Genomic DNA, 21,776 nt, shown 5'->3' with positions numbered 1-21,776 from the left:
ACTTATCAACTGAAAAACTGATTTCAAGTACAATTGACATTTAATAAACTGGCTTTTCAATGCACTGAAAATTTTTGTAATTTGTAAAAAATCTGTAACAGTATTTTTAAATGTGTTTTTTTATCCCCACCTGAGTACGTTTTTACTGATTTTGAGAGAGAGAGAGGGAGGGAGAAAGAGAGAAAGAGAGAGAGAATCATCAATCAGTTGCCTCCTGTGTGAACTCAACTGTAGATCAAACCAGCAACCTGGGTATGTGTCCTGATTGGGAATCGAATCCACATGTTTCAGGGTACTGGATGATGCTACAACCAACTGAGCCTACTGGCCAGGGCTCTGTAACAGTATTTTAAAACTCTTTTCTTGTTGTTGTTATATATATATAAAATCTCCACAAAATTCACAATTTTAGTCACTTTTAAGTGTACAGATACTGAGTAAATTGTTGTGCAACTATCACCACCATTTATCTCCAGAACTTTTTCATCTTCCCAAACTGAAACTCCAACCCATTAAACAATAACTCCCCACTCTCCGCTCAGCCCCTGACAACTATCACTTTACTTTCTATCAATTTGATTACTCTAGGAACCTCATATGAGTGGAAATCATTGAATATATGTCCTTTTTAATCTGACATATTTCACATAGCAGCATATCTTTAAGGTTTATCCATGTGTCAGCATTTCACTCATTGTTAAGGGTAATATTCTATCCATTTATGATAAATATTATGGTGTATATGCTACATTTTTTTCTCTTCATCCATCAACAAATGTCTAAGACAGTGGTTGCCAACTGGTGGTCTGCAGACCACTGGTGGTCCATGAGATCCAAAAGGTTGGCGATCTCTGGTTTAAGGAAACCTTTGGAGCAGCAGTCGCCAACTGGTGGTCTATAAGGTCCGAAAAGTTGGTGACTGCTGTTCTAAGATGTTTTCACCTTTCGGCTATTGAGAACAATGCTGCTATGAACATGGGTGTACAAATATCTGTTCAAATCCTTGATTTCAATTCTTTTGGATGTACAACCAGAAGTGGAATTGTTGAATTCTTCTATGGTTAATTTTTTGAGGAACCGCCCATACTGTTTTCCATAGTGGCTGCACTATTTTACACTCCCACCAGCAATAGTAACATACAGGGGTTACAATTTCTCCACATCCTCAACAACACTTGTTATTTTCAGTTTCTTTGATTGATAACAGCCATCCAAAGGGGTGTGAAGTGGTATTTAATTATGTTGTTGGTTGTTTTTTTATTGTTTTGTTTACATATATTTTTGTTGATTTTTTACAGAGAGGAAGGGAGAGGGATAGAGTTAGAATCATCGATGAGAGAGAAAAATCGATCAGCTGCCTCCTGCACACCCCTACTGGGGATTGCCCACAACCAAGGTGCATGTCCTTGACCAGAATCAAACCTGGAACCCTTCAATCTGAAGGCCAATGCTCTATCCACTGAGGCAAACCGGTTAGAGTGGTTGTTGTTTTTTTAGATTATTTTTTAAGTTGTGCCGAAACCGGTTTGGCTAAGTGGATAGAGCGCCGGCCTGCGGACTGAAAGGTCCCAGGTTCGATTCTGGTCAAGGGCATGTACCTTGGTTGCAGGCACACCCTCAGTAGGGAGTGTGTAAGAGGCAGCTGATCAATGATTCTCTCTCATGGATGTTTCTAACTCTCTATCCTTCTCTCTTCCTCTCTGTAAAAAATCAATAAAATATATTTTGTTTTTAAAAGATTATTTTTTAAGTTGTGAATTTTTTCCTTGTTACTTTGCCAACAGCTATAACACGATAGGGCAAAAGTGCAAATTTTGGCCATGACTGCTCACCCTTTGTGCCAGCCTATCTATCTATCCCCATGAAGTTTGAGAATATACCTCAACATCCTATCTAACAAAAGAGTAATATGCAGATTGACCATCACTGAAACACACAAGATGGCTGCCCCCATGTCATCAAAGATGGCTCCCCCATGTGGATACAAGATGGCCACCACAAGATGGCCAGCAAGGGAGGGCAGTTGGGAGGGACCAGGCCTGCAAGGTAGGGCAGTTGAGAGGGACCAGGTCTGCAAGGGAGGGCAGTTGGAGGCAATCAACCCTGCAGGGGAGGGCAGTTAGGGGTGGCCAGGCTGGTAGAGGAGGGAAGTTGGGAGCAAACAGGCTGGCAGGGGAGCAATTAGACATCAATCAGGCTGGCATGTGAGTAGTAGGGGGTGATCAGGCTGGCAGGCAGAAGTAGGGGCAATCAGGAAGGCAAACAGGAAGGCAATCAGGCAAGCAGTTGGGAGCCAGCAGTCCTGGATTGTGAGAGGGATATCCGACTTCCCGTTTAGACTCGACCCCAGTGGGATGGAACACCCCCCTACCCTGTGCACAAATTTCGTGCACAGGGCCTCTAGTATGACATAAGCTAATATTCATAATTAATCAGCAAACTAACACACTGGTTCTGTATTGTGAGAAGCAACCTTGCTTTGAACTGAACCAGAGCAGCATTTAAAAGGATTTTCACATCTGGGGTTGTAATGGTAGATTGGAAAGGGTGCTGAACTTGAAAATTGTATTCTAATCCTGTCTGTGTGAATTCTTAATTTTATTTATTGATTTTAGAGAGAGAGGAAGCAGAGAGAGAGAAAGGAAAACATTGATTGGCTATTCCACTTATTTATGCATTCATTAGTTGTTTCCTGTATGTGTCCTCACTAGAGATTGAATCCACAACCTTGTGGTATCTGGATGATGTTTTAACCAACTGAGCTACCTGGCCAGGGCAATTAATTCTTATAGCCATCTCTCTATATAAAAGCCTAATATGTTGTTAGTTAATAGTCCCTCTAACTCAGGCGTCTTCAAACTTTTTAAAGTGGGGGCCAGATCACGGTCCCTCAGAGAGCTGGAGGACCGGACTATATGAACTACTGATTCCTACTGTAACACCTCGGCTGCGCTCACTGCCCAAAAAACCTGGCGGGCCGGATCAGGCTCCTCTGCGGGCTGCATGTGGCCCACGGGCCATAGTTTGAAGACGCCTGCAACTGTTCAACCATTTGACCAGTTGCTGTGATATACACTGGCCATAAGAGGACAGACGCTCTGACTGGTAGGTTAGCTTGCTGCTGGGGTCTGGCCAATCAGGACTGGGTGAGACAGCCCTCCCGCAATCCCTCCCTGGCCCCAGTTGTGCACTGGTGGGGGTCCCTCGGCCTGGCCTGCGTCCTCTTGTTATCTGGGAACCCTCAGGGGATGTCAGAGAGCAGTTTCAGCCTGAACCCCACAGGCCAGGCAGAGGAACCCCACTGGTTCATGAATTCATGCATCGGGCCTCCAGTAATCTGATATAATCCAATTTAATCATTAGGATGAGAACAGAAAAATATTTTAGTAAGAAGCCACTGTTTGTTGAGTGCAGTTATTATGCTCTCATTGACAATAAAGGACACATGTTATAATCCTAATTAGATAGAAGAGGAAACTGAAGCTCAGAGACATTAAATAATTTGGCCAGTTTAAATACACCTGCTCTAGGCAGTGACTTTCTCCAAGGTCTAGGAAGACTATAAAAAAGTTCACTAGAAAAAATGGAATTTTGTGTCTGGATGGGCCTGGGCACAGGGTGGTGGTGTAGGGGTCTTTTTAAGAATTCAAAATCATGGGCCTGCTGTCATACTGATCTGGGATTCAGTTTTCAATTCATTGCTTACCTGTGTGGAAAACATTGAGCTAAGAAATTAACATAAAGTGGTCCTGCGTTACTTATATTCTAGGATATCTGCAAGATGCAATGTGAATTCTCTTTATACAGAAGTCTCTTTTTCTAGGCTGACCAGGAATCCCACAGATAAGTTTGAAATTCAAAAATATAAAATACTAGACAGCCTGTGTGATCTTAACAAGGCACTCAGCTTCTTTGAGACTCATTTTCTTAATCTGTAAAACACAAATAATAACTCCTCCTTCACAAGGTTGTTGTAAGGATTAAAATGATAATGTGTTGAGGGAACAGAAAGGCGGTTCTCAACCTGTGGGTCGAGACCCCTTTGGGATCAAATGACCCTTTCACAGGGCTCACCTAAGATATCCTGCATATCAGATATTTACATTGCGATTCATAACAGTAGCAAAATTACAGTTATGAAGTAGCAACGAAAATAATTTTATGGTTGGGGCTCACCACAACATGAGGAACTGTATTAAAGGGTTGCAGCACTAGGAAGGTTGAGAACCACTCCACTAGAGTAATAGCTGGCATTTATGGAGTGCTATGCAAGGAGGTTGATATGCACTACCATCTCTAACCCTTACCAGAAGGTAGATGCTATTATCTTCACTTTAACAGAGAAAGAAACTTCAGCTCAGCAAAGTTAACTGTCTTTTCCAAGATCACACAGCTAGTGGAGCTACCACTATTTAAACCAAGATTTGTCCATGTTCTTTCCACTATAAACCAATGGTGGCAAATCATCTGTCAGCTCCAGCCCACAATACACTGCGTTGGAAAAAATTCTGACACTGCATCCAGTGTTCACTCAGAGTGATGGCACATTGCCACACATTTGACATCCCTAAAATACAGCTGAAATGCTATAAAAAATACAAGGTACACTCATCTACAACATAATTGTTACTATTCTCAAATTCAAGTTTTCTAACAAAAGATACTAAGAAAACCAAGAATACTTGATAAGAAAAAGGTCTAATAATTTGAAGAATTCTAAATAACAGCATAACTTATTGCTAACATTGTCGATAGAAATCTTGAACAAAGCAGTCATCCGATTAAATGATAGTTCTAAAAATAGAAATGTCAATAAAGGTACTATTAATTTGTTAACCCTTAATGCATATTAGCTATTATTCTAATTTAACAGTTGAACATTTTGCCTTTTTCTTGGGGATTGTTAGCTCTTTGGTTGAACAAAGTCCCTATGCGTTTACAGCTTCTATCAATAGAAATACATTTTACAGTGTCAATTATAGCAGGTGAGGATATAGTGTATATTATTGGTGAGGACAATCTCTGGAATTACATTCTAAACTTTTAATTTCTTCCAAAAATTTCATTTATATACTTTTTCATATTGCAAAGTGTTATCAGTTTTTTGGGGTTTTTTTTCTACCACAAAGCCTGTGCCTTATAAAGTACTTATGATAAGGTATGATGAGAAGCAGCAAATCCTCAAAAACCTCATACTTACAATCTCTCAAGAGAGTATTACTTTTCCTTGGGTATAAAACATGCATGAATTTTTTCCCAACAGCTTTTAGATCACGCATCTGAAAGACATACACAACTATTATATTGTGAGAACCAAGGTTGCCAGGCAGCCCCCTAACTTAATTTGCTAAAATCTCCTTTATTTCAATTTCCTGGGAGGCCTTTGTTGAATTTTAGAGTTAAAATTCTAGTTCAGCCCTTTCACTATACAACCCAGAGACAGGTTTTTTTTTCTGTTAACTCCTTAAGCTTACATCTCTTTACCATATCCACCGGTTCTGTTTTGATTATTTAAACTGTAAAAGAGAAATATAGCTCTCCTAATATGTTAACATATAGAAACTAAAATCTGTTCTGTAAAACACAGCATCTGGATTTCAGTTTATACATAATGACATCCCAAGGGCCAATTAGCTTGCTCCCTGGCCACCATATTCTCCACAATATATAAAATAAATTATTTTCAACATTCCCAGTTTTACTGGCAAATAAATCCTAGAAGCCAGATTAACTAATAATCAAGACATTTGAGAAAGGGTATGGCAATATAACCACTCAAAATATAGTTGAGATAACTCCATCCTAAATTTTCACCTAGAAATTTCCTCATATCATTAATAATTCTGTGTTAAATATGATTTTTAATGGTTGTTTAGCATTCTACCACATAGGTGTAACATAACCTGTTCTTCAACTTTTCCCTATTATAAAGAATGCTGTAATGAATATCTTTGCATATTAATATTTCTCAGTATTTTTTAAAAAATAGTTTCCTATTTTAAAAAAATGTCTTTATACTATATCTGAAGCAGAATAAGCAGCATAAAAATATTTGGAAATTTTAAGATTCTTAATAGACATTATAGCCAAACTGATTTTCAGAAAGCCTGTGCAAAATAATTCTCGAGGAAAGAATCTCAAATTTCAATAAATAAATTATACTGAAGATCAAACGAACCAAACAAAAATATTACAAAGAGCTATTAGTTATTTAGTCCCCTGACATTAAACAGAAATTCTCTTAACTAGTCTAACTTACAATGGTATTCTGAACCGATTCATTTAGTGTGGAGCTGTCAAATTCCCGAATGCGAGATCTCATAGGAATGGTGATTTCTCCTTCCACAGGGATGTCTTGTGAGATAGATATTTCTGAAAGGCCTGCGAACTGATAAGAGTTAGAAAAAACATTAAAAGCTTGTCATTCCTCCAAGGCATCACCATTTCTTAGAGAATAGGGACTATGTCTTTTTGTAGGGTTTTATACAGTTTTTAAAGTAAAAGCTCACCAGACAAACAATGTAGTTACTTAAAACCTCAAATGTTTATTCCTTTTAATTCAAAGGAAATGGCATATAATGGGAAAAAAGTATAATGAAAATGAAATAGATACTTGCCCTCAAATATTTGGTGTCAGGGTTCTTGTTCTGGCATTAAGAAGGGTTCAGCATTCTGGAGAAAGTCTATGTGTAACTTAAGAGTACAGAGACGAAAGATAATTTTGAAAGGCATTGGAGGTCAGAGGAACCTGGCTAAAGAAACCAAGTTCTCTTTGTCTCAGGACCCCTTGCTTTTTATTAAGACAAATTGTCCTAAGGCAAGGTGGAGATATACACTTCAAAAGGTAGGGTTTCTGTATGGAAGCATTGTCAAATTGGGGATGAGCCTATGGCTGGTTCAGGTGTTTGGCCAGTAGGAGGCAATAACATGTAGATTAAGATACCCTGAGCTGTCTGGCAGCAATCAATCATCCTTTTCAAGTTTGGAGAAATGCCTTTAGCCATTCCTAATAGGCAATAGTGTATGGGACTCAGTCCTTGTTGAGCCCCCAAGTTCCATCAACATTTTAATGAAACTCTTGCAATTATTACATGCTGGAATTGGCTTCCAGCAAATTGCTTTATTCCAAGCATGAAATCTTCACATGACACAAGCTAGCAAGACCACAGGGCTATTGGTGACTTTTCAGCAATCATATTTTAGCAAAGCCACAATTCTGTTGCATTTCTACTCCTTAGTGGCCTCTGCTAGCTAAAATGGAGCATCATGTGAAGACAAAGTGTAACTGGGAAGAACAGGGAAATAGCAAAATACATCCTGATCTACATCCCTCCTTTTTTCTGGGATATTATGTGGGTGTGTTTTGTTTTTTTTTAAGTTTATCTTTATTGTTGAAAGTATTAGAGATGTCCCCTTTTTATTGCCCATTGACCCACTCCATCCTTATTTTTTATAGCGGCATCCACCTTGATCTGCACTCTTTTTACCAGGTTACCTAGCAACCACAGATCAAGTACTATTTCCAAAGTGAACTGCACATTTGCAAACCTTTAAACTCTATGGTCATCTGCCAAATTTGATTATTATGACTGAAACTCTGGAATCTACAAATCACTAAGAAAAGAGAAGCAGTACCTTCTTCTATGGTTTTTGGCCTAACAGGCAGAACATTTTTCTGGGCAACAGTTGTACGTTTATAAAATACAAGTATATTGAAATTTTAAGAAAAATAAGGTTGTTCAAAGAACTTATAAAAAGCAACTTCTCAATCATACTATTAAGAAAAATAAAAATTAAAACTTCTTGAAATAAAAATCTCCACTTCACCCAGATAGTGTGGCTTAGTGGTTGAGAGTTGATTTATGAATCAGAAGGTTCAATTACAGGTCAGGGCACATGCCTGGTTACAGGCTCAATCCCCAGTAGGGGACTTGCAGGAGGCAACCAATCAATGATTCTATCTCATCACTGATGTTTCTGTACCTCGCTCCCTTCCTCTCAGAAATGAATTCCTCTCAGAAATAAAAAATATATATATATCCGCCTGTTAGATTGGCAAAAATCCTAGTTTCTCAACATACTCTACAGAGAAAAGAACACTCACGCATTTCTGTGGGGATGCAAAATGGTACTATTGAAAATAAATCTGGCAATATCTCAAGAGTGTATATGAATCACTTATTACCGTATTTTTCGGACCATAAGACGCACTTTTTTCCCCCAGAAGTGGGGGGGGAAAGTCCCTGCGTCTTATGGTCCAAATATAGCCTACACATATACTTTAAAAAAAAAGTTTTTTTACTTGCCCGGCTCTGTGTGGTCTCTGTGTGCTTGCCCGGCTCTAAAATGGTTCTAAATGCTGCTGTTTATTTTACAGGGTTGATTACATGTGTTTATGACTGTGATGTTGGGTTTTAAAGCACATAAAATATTTTAGGACACTATTTGTTTCAGAATCTTTTTTTCTTCATTTCCCTTCTCTAAAAACTGGTGCGTCTTATGGTCCGGAGTGTCTTATGGTCTGAAAAATACGGTAACTCTGCAATACTACTTTTAAAAGAGTCTAAAGATAAAATGGCAAAAAATACAAACAGTCATATACACAAGGCTATTCATCACAACACTATTTGTAAAAGCAAAAAACCTGAGAATAACCAAATGTTCATCAACAGAGAACTATCAATAGTTGAATCAAGTATGGTAAGTCCACATAATGGATTACCATGCAGCTGTAGGAAGAAATGAGAATGTTTCTAAAGAACTAGTGTGAAGTTTTAAATTTTAAAACAATGTGGAGAAAAGTTTGTATACCATATATGCTACCATTTACCTAAGAAAAAGGAGACACAAATACTTGCACATATCTGAATGTTATCTTTTAAATGGAAGAAATGTGTAAGAAACAATCATATGTAATGTAAGAAATAAATTATGATTTTTGTTTTAATGAGGCAGCTTACTGAGAAAAAGAGAAAATAAGGTTGAGGAGACAGGGAGAAGTAAAGCTTCTCTGAATATACTTATTATTCTGTATATATTAAAAGCTCAGTGCATGAAATTCGTGCATGAGTAAGGTCCCTCAGCCTGGCCAGTGATCAGGCTGATCGGGGCCTTCTGGCTGCTAGCTGGGGCCTCCCTTCCCCAACTGCCAGGTGCTGACTGGGGTCTTCCTTCCCTGGCTGCCAGCTGCCATCTGGGGCCTTCCTTCCCCAGCTGCCAGCTGCCGGCCAGGGCCTTCCTTGGTTCCACACCGGCCCCTGGTGGTAAGCACACATCATAGCAAGTGATAGAACTCCTAGTTAAACCCCAAGGGGACAATTTGCATATTGGGCTTTTATATATAGACTAGGAGCCCAGCGCACAATTCAAATCACATAGTGCCGCCAACTCTTGAATCGCTGGTCCAGCCCTGTCTTATTCCCCGGGCCCTGCAACAGCCATGGCCACTGCCGGTCTGACCCTGCCTCTCTCTCAGGCCCTTGAAGCCACTGCAGACACTGCTGATCAGGCCCTCTCCCCCCTCCCCCCAGCACAGGAGTGCGGAGGCCCCTGACACCCTGCCCCAGACATTGCGCATGCAACCTCCTCCTGTCCGATTGACCCATTACAGCGTCCTGGTTAACTAGCATATTTCTCTATTATATAGATATCTAGATAGAGACTTGAAATCATACAAATAGTTCACATGAATATGAAACAAAATTAAAATTTAAAAGCAGTCAGTCCCTTAAAACTGAAAGAAAATTTGAACAAATGAATCTACTGTATGTCCAATTAAATACACAACCACACAGAAATAAATTATTTCAAATGGTTTACAACACTGTAATTTTACTTCTGATTAGGATGTAGAAAGCTGGAAAGAGCATTCCTCCCATCAGAACAATGAGAAAAAAGTAGATAAAAGATAAAATTGTAACTTTCCTGGAACCCACCAGAGAGCTGAGGTTATAGGGCTACCAAATATCCTAAATGAAACCTAAGGAAAGACAGGTGCTTCCAAGAAGAGATTGGACATGAATACTAGCTCATCTGTAGCAAACCATGAAGACAGCAAAACTCCTGACTAGATTGACTTAACTTCCATACTAGCAATATAGCAGAAAACTTGTATCATTTCCAGGATGTCTCTACTGATCTTTAAATGATGCCCAACATTCAATAAAAAATTATCCCCACAAATATACACTCCCATCCACACACACAAAACCCACTGTGACAAAACAAAGCAATCAATAAAACCAGACTGAAATGACCCAAATGTTGTTATTATCAGAAGAAAATATTTTTAAATAACTGTAATTAATATGTTAAAAGCACTAGTAAAGCTCGGCCAGTGTGGCTCAGTTGGTTGGGTATCATCCTATGCACTGAAAATTTGCTGGATCAATTCCTGGTAAGGCACATGCCCGGGTTAAGGGCTCAATCCCCAATAGGGGGCTTGCAGGAGGCAGCTGATCGATGTTTCACTCTCACACTGATGTTTATCTCCTCTCTCTCTTGATTTCTCTCTAGAAATCAATAAATCAACATATTAAATTTTTAAAAAGCACTAGTAAAAAGGTGCATGCACAAACTAAGATTAATTTCTGCAAAGAGAAGGAAACTGTAAAGGTCAAAGGGTAATGCTATAAATAAATAAACCCAGTAACAGATGAAGAATGCATTTAACAGCTTTTTATCAGTAGACTCAAGAGAGCCAAAGAAAGAAATTAGTGATAGGACAGCCATAATTATACACACTAAAACAGAAAGAGAAGAGTTTATAAAGAAAACATAGATAGGACATCCTATATAATAAAGAGCTAATATGCAAATGGTTGTCATACCCTTATGCCGTAATGTCATAATGGCTCAGAAAATCAACACAGGGGAGAGAGGAATGGGGACCGGCCAGGCACAAATGAGCTCATGAGAGAGGAATGGGGACCAGCCAGGCTGCATTTTGGGAGAGAGACAAGCCGTCCACCCTGCAGTCCCAGGCGCCAGTGGCTGTATCTGTGCCTGTGGCCCAGGAGAGGGACAAGCCACCTGCCCCAAGTCCTAGGCTCCAACACCTGTGGCCTGGAGAGGTCCTGGGCACCAGCGGCTGCATCTCCACCTGTGGCCTGGGAGAGGGGTAAGCCGCCTACACCGCGGTCCTGGGTGCCAACATCTATGCCTGCGCCTGCAGCCTGGGAGAGGAATAAGCCACCTGCCCCACAGTCCCAGGCTGTGGCCTTAGCAAAGCTGTCCACCTACAGTACCCTGCGGCTGTAGACAACCTGGGTCCTAGGTGCCTGCGCTGGCCAGAGGGAGGAACCCCGGGTCCTAGGTGCCTGCGACTGGCCGAAGTAGGAAATCCTAGGTCTCGGGTATGGAGCGAAGCAGAGGCAGTTAAGGGTGATCAAGCCAGCAGGGGAGCAGTTAGGGGCAATCAGGCTGGTAGGAGAGCAGTTTAGGGGGATCAGGCAGGCAGGCAGAGGTGGTTAAGGATGATCAGGCAAGCAGGCAGAGGGGTTAGGAGCGATCAGGCAGGCAGGCAGTAGAGCAGTTAGGAGCCAGCAGTCCCAGATTCCGAGAGTCAGTCAGAAATCTCATGAGAGGTCCTGGATTGGAGAGGGTGCAGGCCGGGCTGAGGGACGCCCCCACCTCCCATGCACAAATTTTGTGCACTGGGCCTCTAGTGCAGTGGTTGGCAAACTCATGAGTAAACAGAGATAAATATCAATAGTACAATGATTGAAATTTCTTTTGAGGGGAGAAACCAAGATGGTGGCATAGATAAACGCCAAAACTGCTGCCTCACACAACAATTTCAAAACTACAACTGAAAGACAAAACAGACATCATCCAGAACCACAGGAAGGTTAGCTGAGGGGAAATTCTACAACTAGAAGGAAAGAGAAAAGCACACTGAGCCTCAGAGGAGCTGAAGGAGGCAGAGGTACTGAGAGGCGTGTGCAGAGAGGACTGGCAACTGAGTACGTGACAGGCTTTCTCAAGCGGAAGGGAGACAAAAGCTCTCGACTATGCTGAACTCCAGTTCCAGGCCACACCCTGAGGACCCAGACTCATACGGGGTAAAAGTGGACTGTCAGGAAAGAGAAAAGCACACTGAGACTCAGAGGAACTGAGGAGAACAGAGGTACTGTAGCGTGCGCACACTGAGAGGGTGGGCAACTGAGTACATGGCTGGCTTTCTCAAGCGGGAGGGGGACAAAAGCTCCGGACTGCACTGAACTCAAGTTCTGGATAAGACTCTGGGATCCCAGACTCATTCGGGGAGCAAGTAGACTGTCTGGCAGCTGGTGGAAATCGAGGGTGGCATTCCCTCAGAGGTGCTTGCAGCTATTACTACAGGACGCTGAGACACAGGGGCCTATTAGGGCAGGGCTGACGAGAAACCACTGCTGTCTGCTCTGCCCTGAGACTCTGCCCCATCTAAGCTGAGTACAGAGGCTTTTGCAAGTCTTGTCTCATACGTTCTCCCAGCATAAACACAGCAGATCCTCACAGCCAATTGGCCTGGAGATAAATTCCTCCCAGTGATACCAACAACAATCAAGGCTGAACTACAACAAGACTGGACACACAGCCCACAAAGGGGTGCACCAAGAGTGTTCACCTCAGGTAACTGGGGATACTGAGAGCCACTGGGCCCTATAGGACACCTAACACACAAAGCCACTCTATCAACTCAGGGAAACAGCCAAAATGTGGAGACAAAGAAACAGATCACAAATGAAAGAAGTGGAGGAAAGCAAACAACTGGATATAGAGTTCAAAACCATGGTTATAAGGTTTTTCAAGAATTTTCTAAAAAAAAGGCCGATAAACTTAGCGAGACCCTCGAGGATATGAAAAAGGACCACCTAGAAATTAAGCATATACTGACTGAAATAGAAAATTTTATACAGAGGTCTAACAGCAGAATAGAGGATCACAAAAATCAAGTCAAAGACTTGGAATACAAAGAAGCAAAAAACACTCAACTGAAAAAGCAAAAAGAAAAAAAAATCCAAAAACATGAAGATAGTGTAAGAAACCTCTGGGACAACTTCAAACATATCAACATCAGAATTATGGGGGTGCCAGAAGAAGAGAGAGAAAGATACCGAAAACCTATTTGAAAAAATAATGACCGAAAACTTCCCCCACCTGGTGAAAGAAATAGACTTACAAGTCCAGGAAGTGCACAGAACCACAAACAAAAGGAATCCAAAGAGGACCACACCAATACACATAATAATTAAAAGGTCAAGAGCAAAAGACAAAGTTAGACTATTAAAAGCAGCAAGAGAAAAACACCTACAAGGGAGCACCTATATAACTACCAGCTGATTTCTCAACAGAAACTATGCAGGACAGAAAGGAGTGGCAAGAAATATTCAAAGCGATGAATAGCAAGAACCTACAACCAACATTACTATACCCAGCAAAGCTATCATTCAGAATTGAAGGTCAGATAAAGAGTTTCACAGATAAGAAAAAGCTAAAGGAGTTCATCAGCACCAAACCAGTATTATATGAAATGCTAAAAGGTATTCTTTAAGAAGAGGAAGAAGAAAAAAGATAAAAATTATGAAAAACAAATACATATCTATCAACTAGTGAATCTAATAATCAGTGAATTAAAAATCTGATGAACAGAATAAACTGGTGAATATTTTAAAAATCAGGGGGATAGAAAGGGAGCGGACTGACAATTGGGTGTGGAGGATGAGAGAAGAGATTGGACAAAAATTGTACACCTATGGATGAGGACAGTGGGGGGGGGGGTGTTACGGGCAGAGTATGGGGTGAAAACTGGGTGGAGGGAGCTATGAGAGGAAATGTAGGGAAAATTGTAATAATCTGAAAAATAAATATTTATTTTAAAAAAGGAAGTAAACGAAATGGAAGCAAGCCTTATGTCAGAGGAAGAATTCAGAGCAATGGTCATAAGGATGCTGAAAAGGATGGAAGACAAATTCAACAATATCTGTAAGAATCAAAGGAAATGAAAAAGAACTAAGAAAAATTAAAGAATGATATCATTGCAATAAAGAACACAATAGAAGGCATCAACAGTAAACTAGAAGAGGCAAAGAACCACATCAGTGAGCTAGAAGGCAAGGTAGGAAAAAATACCCAAGCAGAGAAGCAACTGGGGGGAAAAAAATTAAAAAAACAGGAGGAGAGCCTAAAGGACCTTTGGGACCACATGAAACAAAACAACATCCACATAATAGGAGTGCCAGAAGGAGATGAAAATCAGCAAAGAATAGAAAATCTGATAAAAAATAATAATAATAATAATAATGTCAGAAAACTTTCCTGATATTGAGAAAACTCACGGAGTCTTAAACAAGATGAACCCCAAAAGACCAACACCAAGACACATCATAATTTACAGGCAAACACCAACAAAGTAAGAATGTTATAGGCTGCAGGAAAGAAACAGAAAGTTAATTACAAGAGATCTCCCATCAGACTATCAACTGATTTATCAACAGAAACACATCAAGCCAGAAGGGAATGGGATGAAATATACAAAATCATACAAAGCAAGGGTCTAAATCCAAGAATACTGTACCCAGCAAGGCTATCAATCAAAGTTGAGGGTGAAATCAGGAGCTTCATAAACAAACCAAAAAAAAGGACTAAGGAAGTTTATAACCACCAAACTAGCAATGCAAGAAATGAAGAAACAGGAAGGATGAAGGAACTCAGGCATAAAGAATAAAAATGGCAACAAACAAGTACCTATCAATAATAACTATAAAAGTAAATAGATTAAATGCTCTAATCAAAAGACGTAGGGTAGCTGAATGGATAAGAAAACATGACCCAAACATCTGCTATCTACAGGAGACCAACCTCAGAACAAAGGACTCACACAGACTGATGGTGAAGGGATGGAAAAAGATTTTTCAGGTGAATAGAAATGAAAAATAAGCTTGGGTAGCAATACTTATATCTAACAAATCAGAACTCAAAGTCAAGGCCATAACAAGAGATAAGGAAGGTCACTTCATAATACTAAAGGGAGCAATTCAACAAGAAGATATAACTCTGGTAAACATATATGCATCCAATATAGGAGCACCCAAGTACATTAAAAAAAAAAAAAAAAAAAAACTTGTGGAAGAATACCAAGGGAAAGATCAATAGCAATACAGTCATAGTAAGGGACTTTAATTCCCCACTAACACCACTGGATAAATCTCTAAATAAAAAATCAGCAATGAAATATCAATCCTAAATAACTCACTAGAATAAATTGGCATCTTCATAACATTTTACCTCAAAGCCACAGAATATATATTCTTCTTAAGTGCACATGGGTCAAAGATAGACCACATATTGGGCCACAGGCAAAGTCTCTTCAAATTAAAAAAGATAGAAATCATATCAAACATATTCTCAGATCACAATGGCATAAAATCAACTATAATAAAAACAATGAAAAAAAACTGTAGTCTAAATAGCATGCTATTAAACAATGATTGGGTTACCAAAGATATCAAAGAATAAAAAAATCATGTCACCAAATGACAATGAGAACACAACAATCCAAAATCTATGAGCAACAGTGAAAGCAGTCTTGAGAGGGAATTTCATACCTCTACAGGCCTACCTAAAAAAATAAATAAGAAACAATGATAATAAATTATATAACCCTACAACTCAGAGTTAGAAAGAGAGCAACAAAAAAAGCCTAGCATAAGCAGAAGGAAGGAAATAATAAAGATAACAGGAGCAATAAACAACATAGAGACCAAAAAAATTACAATATAAAAGGTCAACAAAACCAAGAGCTGGTTCTTTGAAAGGATAAACAAGAATCTTGAACCTCTAGGCAGGCTCATCAAGAAGCAAAAAGAAAGGACCCAAATAAACAAAATTAGAAATGAAAGAAATGAAGTAACAAGTGATTCCACAAAAATACAAAATATTGTTAAAAAATACTATGAACAGCTCTATTCCAAAAAAATGGACAACCTAGACGAAATGGATATATTCTTAGAAAAATTAAGCTATTAAAACTTAACCAGGAAGAATAAAAAAATAAAAAAATAAAATAAAAATAAAAAAATAAAAAAATAAAAACACGAATAGGCCAATAACCACCAAAGAAATTTAAGCAGTGGTCAAAAGTCTTCCAGCAAACAAAAGCCCTGTTCCAGATGGCTTTATGGGGGAGTTCTACTAAGCATTCAAAGAAGATCTACAACCTATCCTCCTAAGTCTACTCCAAAAAATTCAAGAGGAAGCACAAATCCAAGCTCTTTCTATGAAACCAGCATTACCCTGATTCCAAAACCAGATAAAGACACCACAAAAAAAGAGAACTACAGGCCAATATCCTTGATGAACATAGATGCTAAAATCCTCAACAAAATTCTAGCAAATTGGATCCAGCTTTACATTAGAAAGATCATACACCATGACAAAGTAGGATTTATTCCAGGTATACAAGGATGGTACAATATCCTCAAATCAATAAATGTGATACATAACATAATTAAATAGAGACAAAAATCACATAATCATATCAATTGATGCAGAAAACACATATGACAAAATTCAACACCCTTTCTTGATAAAAACTATCAGCAAAGTGGGAATAGAGGGATAATACCTCAACATAATAAAAGCCTTATAGACAAACCTACAGCCAACATCATACTCAATGGGCAAAAACTAAACTCCTTTCCCCTAAGAACGAGAAAACAACAAGGAAACCCACTTTCACCACTCCTGTTCAATATATTACTGGAAGTGCTAGCCATAGCAATCAGAAAAAAAGAAAAGAAAAAGAAATAAAAGGCATCCAAATTGGAAAAGAAGTAAAACTGCATGATACTATACATAGAAAACCCTTAAAAGACTCCATCAAAAAAACTACTAGACCTAATAAATGAATTTGGCAATGTAGCAAAATATAAAAGTAGACACTTTTCGAAAGAGACATACAGAAAGCTGAGAGACATATGAAAACATCTTCAAAGTCACTAATTATCCGAGAGATGCAAATCAAAACAACTATGAGGTACCATCTCACACCTGTCAGAATGGCTATCATCAACAAATCAACAAACGACAAGGGCTGGAGAGGATGTGCAGAAAAAGGAACCATCATGTACTGCTGGTGGGAATGCAGACTGGTGCAGCCACTGTGGAAGACTGTATGGAGTTTCCTCAAAAAGTTTAAAATGGAACTCACATTTGACCCAGTAATCCCACTTCTAAGACTATATCCCAAGAAACCAGAAACACCCATCAGAAAATGTATATGCACCCCTATGTTCATAGCAGCACAATTTACAATAGCTAAGATTTGGAAACAGCCTAATCATCAGATGAGTGGATTAGAAAACTGTGGTACATTTACACAATGGAATACTATGCTGCTATAAAAAAGAAGAAGGTATTTTTATCATTTGCAACTGCATGGATGGAACTGTAGAGCACTGTGCTAAGCAAAATAAGCCAGTTGGAAAAAGATAAATATCATATGATCTCACTCATATGTGGGATATAATGCTCAACCTAATTTGATGAACAAAAATAGATGCAGGAGAAACCAAGATGGTGTCATAGATAAACGTTGCTTAGCAAACAATTTCCAATCATATACAAGCAATGGGAAAGATTTTAAAGGAAGGAAAATGGATGCCACAGCAACTAAACGAAAGACAAATAGAAAACCAAAAAGTCATCAGTAAAATGTTGCTTCAACTGCATGAAAGTCTTTTTTGCATCGAATTGTGGCTGGTGATGAAAAGTGGATTTATTTTGAGAATCCCAAATGCACAAAATTATGGGTTGCTCCAGGTCAACAATCAACATCAACATCAACTGCAAGGCCAAATCAGTTCAGAAAGAAGACAATGCTCTGCATTTGATGGGATCAGGAAGGTATGGTGCATTATGAGCTTCTAAAACCAGGTGAAAACATTAATACTGGTGGCTACCGACAACAAATAATCAATTTGAACCATGCTTTGATCGTGAAATGACCAGAATATTCCAGAAGACATGGCAAAGTAATTTTGCTTCATGATGACACACCATCATACACTTCAAAACCAGTGAAAGACACGTTAAAAGGTCTTGCCTGGGAAGTATTAACCCACCTGCCAATTGACCAGACCTTGCTCCTTCAGATTACCATTTGTTCAGATTGATGGCACATGCACTTTCTGAGCACTTCAAAACGTATGAAGAAGTGGAAAATTGGGTCTCTGAATGGTTTGCTCAAAACAAGAAAAGTTCTATTGGAACAGTATCCACAAATTACCTGAAAGATGGGGAAAATGTATAGCTAGTGATGGACATTACTTTGAATAAAGCACTTTTGATGTGTCTCTTGAAATTATTTTTTTTTATTACAAAATCCGTATTATTAACAGGTACATCTACAATAGTAAAAGTGAATTAATCAACTTTTAGGCTCCTCTTCCTCCTTTTCCTCTTCCTCCTCCTCCTATCCCCCCATATGCTCACTGTCTTGCTTTTCAAAATGTTAGTGGGAGCAGGACCATCAGCAGCACCATCACCTGGGAGCTTTTAGAAATACAGAATCTCAGGCCTCATCCTGGACCTACTGAATCAGAATCCACAATTTAACATGATTCTCCAGATAATTGCTATGCACACTGAAGTTTGCAAAACTGATATATCTAAGACACGCCCTCCCAAGCACTGAAAACCCTCAAGGATTCTGCAACAGTTCTGCTAGTCTCCTAGATTCCAGAAATTCCCCATGGTAACTCTTTATTACGTTGTCAAATTCATGATTTTAAACAGTTTCTTCCTCAAAAGCTTCCAATGTCTTCTCACTGCTTATTAAACCTCCCATCTTAGTAGTCAATAATACTTATTGCATGCGTTTTACATGTGTTAACTCGTTTAATTCACCTAAAACCCCTATCACCCAAGTATTACTGGATCTCCATTTTATAGATGGGAAACTGAGGCATGGAAGGGGGTTGGAAACTTCCCCAATATCCCACAGCTAGTTAAATGACTGAGCTTAGAATCACACCTAGGCAATTTGACCCCAGAGTTCACATTCCTAACCACTGTTCCATACTGCCTCTCTAATTCAGTAGCCTTATCTTTTAGGCAGGGCTTACCTCCTAATACTTGCCTGTGCTTCAGCCAAAGTGATCTTTCTGTTTTTCTAGAAGTACATTAGTTCTTTCCAATCTCTGTACCTTTGCAATAAGAGTCTGTGTAGTACTACTGGAATCACCTGGGCTTCAGAAGCACCTAGGTTCAAATTTCAGGCCTGACCACTAACTGCTGGTGAGACTCTAGGAAAATTATCAAACCTCTCTTAGTCCCATCTCATCTGCAAGTAAAACACAGTTTTAAAAATCACCTAATTGAAATGGTTGCTGTGAAGTTTAGAAAATATGCAGAGGATGTTTAGCACAATCCTGGCAAGTAGCAGGTACTCAATCACTGGTAACTATTATGCTCACCTGGAATTTCAAATCTTATCCATCCTTTGAGGCCCACTCAAATATAAGTTCATGGTGTAGCTTGGTTTATCACTCCAACTAGACATGATAGCATCTTCTTTTAAATTTTGTTAATATTTTCTGCCTTATTTTAATATTGTACATTTGTATTATCCCTACAAATTAGAATATAAGCACCAAAAGAACTAGCACAGTACATTGTATGAGTTGAATAAACATTACTGAATATGTTCTAGACCTAATATGTTCAAGTTGACTGGATACTGAGTAATGAGTAACCAGAACCACAATTAATTGTAGAGTAGTTTAAATTAAAGAAAGGAACTAAAAACAGCTAGACACCTGTAACTATGTCACCCCAGGCAATATGTGTATATTAGTTTATTTAGTATTCTAATTGTGCAATGAGTTACTATCCCCATTTTCCAAATGAGGAAATGAGTTCAGAGTGATTTCCTCAAGGTCACAAATGTTCCATGAGAACTTGGGCCTAGTCACTCTCTTTCATTGCTGTATTCCCAGTCTAAGAGTGCCTGGAACATAATAGATATTCAATAAATACGTGTTGAATGAAGAGATGAACAAATAGAGCTAGTAAGCAGGACTAGAATGAATTTCACCTGACTCCCAGTGCAGTCCTCTACTATGCTGCCAATTTAAAACAAAGGTACTGGGATGTACCATTTACTGAGTAACTAAACACTGTTGAGGATAAGAGACCTAAGGGCAGAATGTTGAGTTAATTACACTCCTCGGTTTGTGGCAATGATGGTATTAGACACTTTACATAAATTATGTAATTTCATTTTCCTAAAAATTATTTGAGGTACATATTTTAATTTCCATTTTACAGACGAAGAAATGCTCTCTATGAAATGACTAACCCAAATTCACACAAGCAGCAGAGTGGGTGATTCCAGTCCAGTAAGTTTAACTCCAAAAGCTGTGTTATTAAATACCTGTCCCGGCTTTGGGCTTTTATGTGTGATAAAAATACTGTCCACTGTTCAAACATCCCCAGGAGCAAGAGAGCATCATGACCGGGACTGCACGGAGCTTCGACAGGGAGGGCAGGGATTAAACCAAGACTATTTGGGTCACTGAACAAATAAATAATTAAGTTACTACGCTGCAATCTCTCATTAACCCCAGAATGCTGCTACTCTAACACGGACTAGCGGCAGGTCTTGATAAAATTGGGGAAGGCAGAAGCAAAGTTACTTAAGAAATCAGCTAAAGTTCCGCATTTAACACAATGTAAGTGTCAAGGACAAGCCTTGAGAGTATGAGAAAGGGAAGTGAACGGGAGTTTCACGAGGAGACTTGGAAAAAGAACAAGGAGGGCAGGGGGCGAAGCGGTGAGCCCCAAGAACAGGTGCAGTGTTGGGACTGGCAATGGGTACCGGGAGGGCCTGCGGGGAGAAAGGGGCTCCGGCTCTCTCAGGCCGCGAGCCCGTCACCCGACTTCATTGAGGGACACTCTGCCTCACCCGCGGTCCCTTCGGTCGCAGGTCCCCAGCTCACCAGGGGCCTGGGCGATGTGGTACGCGGGTCTCCAGGAGACTCGGCCGCCTCCGCCATCTTGGCCCTCCTGCTCCCGAGTCGCTCCCACAGGCCTTTGCGGAACCTGAGACGTGGAAGCCGCAGCTCATCCGCGCGTCGTCGCGCGACAATCGCGTCACCGAAAGGGCCTGGCACCCGGTGTTGGGAAGAGGTTCCCGTCTCCTCGCTTGCTTCTTTGGGGTCACCCTTCCACACTCAAGCCCGATTCTCAGATAGCTCCCTGGGTCTCGGGACCTGGACTGCGCTCCCTCCCCCGCCCACGAATCGGCCTCCGCTCTCTGGAGGAGGCTCAGCGCCATCCCCTCAGCGCAGCGCCTCCCGGAACAAGCCTGTCCCGCCCCCCACCCCCTACACACACACCGCCATCCCCCCACACACACACACATACACACACACAGACACACACCGCCATCCCCTCTCACACACACACACACACACACACACACACACACACACACACAGCGCCATCCCCTCAGCGCAGCGCCTCCCTGAACAAGCCTGCCCCGCCCAGCCCGCACCCACCCCCACACACACACAGCACCGTCCCCTCAGCGCTGCAACACACACACACACACACACACCAAAAAAACAACAACAACAAAAAAAAAAACACGGCATTTCCTGAATCCTGAACACACACACCAAAAAAAAACAAGGCGGTTCCTGAATCCTGAACAAAGGGACCAAGCCCTCTCTAACCTGCTGCTCCTATGGCTGGCTGTTGTCCCTGCCCTGCCTATCCCCTGCACTTCTCAT

The 21,776-nt window shown here is 40.2% G+C and overlaps 1 protein-coding gene across 3 annotated transcripts in view; it reads right to left on the bottom strand.

Annotated features, from left to right (window-relative positions):
• Nucleotides 1–21,214, bottom strand: part of YIPF6 (Yip1 domain family member 6) — a 39,356-nt gene extending 18,142 nt beyond the window's left edge. The window contains exons 1-3 of one of the 3 annotated variants that reach the window (XM_036411412.2): nucleotides 20,982–21,199; nucleotides 6,260–6,388; nucleotides 5,201–5,279 (exon numbers count right to left, since the gene is read on the bottom strand). In XM_036411412.2, the coding sequence (XP_036267305.1) occupies nucleotides 5,201–5,279; nucleotides 6,260–6,388; nucleotides 20,982–21,038 (265 nt within the window). In that variant the 5' untranslated portion in view covers nucleotides 21,039–21,199. Of the gene's footprint in view, nucleotides 1–5,200; nucleotides 5,280–6,259; nucleotides 6,389–20,947 lie in introns of all 3 variants that reach the window. The other 2 variants (XM_036411413.2, XM_045571894.1) reach the window with 2 other exon arrangements.
• Nucleotides 21,215–21,776: the final 562 nt, after the last annotated feature.

This window comes from Pipistrellus kuhlii, unplaced genomic scaffold (assembly GCF_014108245.1).
Source record: "Pipistrellus kuhlii isolate mPipKuh1 unplaced genomic scaffold, mPipKuh1.p scaffold_m20_p_40, whole genome shotgun sequence".
In the NCBI taxonomy this organism is placed as follows: Eukaryota; Metazoa; Chordata; class Mammalia; order Chiroptera; family Vespertilionidae; genus Pipistrellus; species Pipistrellus kuhlii.
Note: the sequence above shows the minus strand (reverse complement) of the source record. Positions and strands in the feature narration are given on the sequence as shown.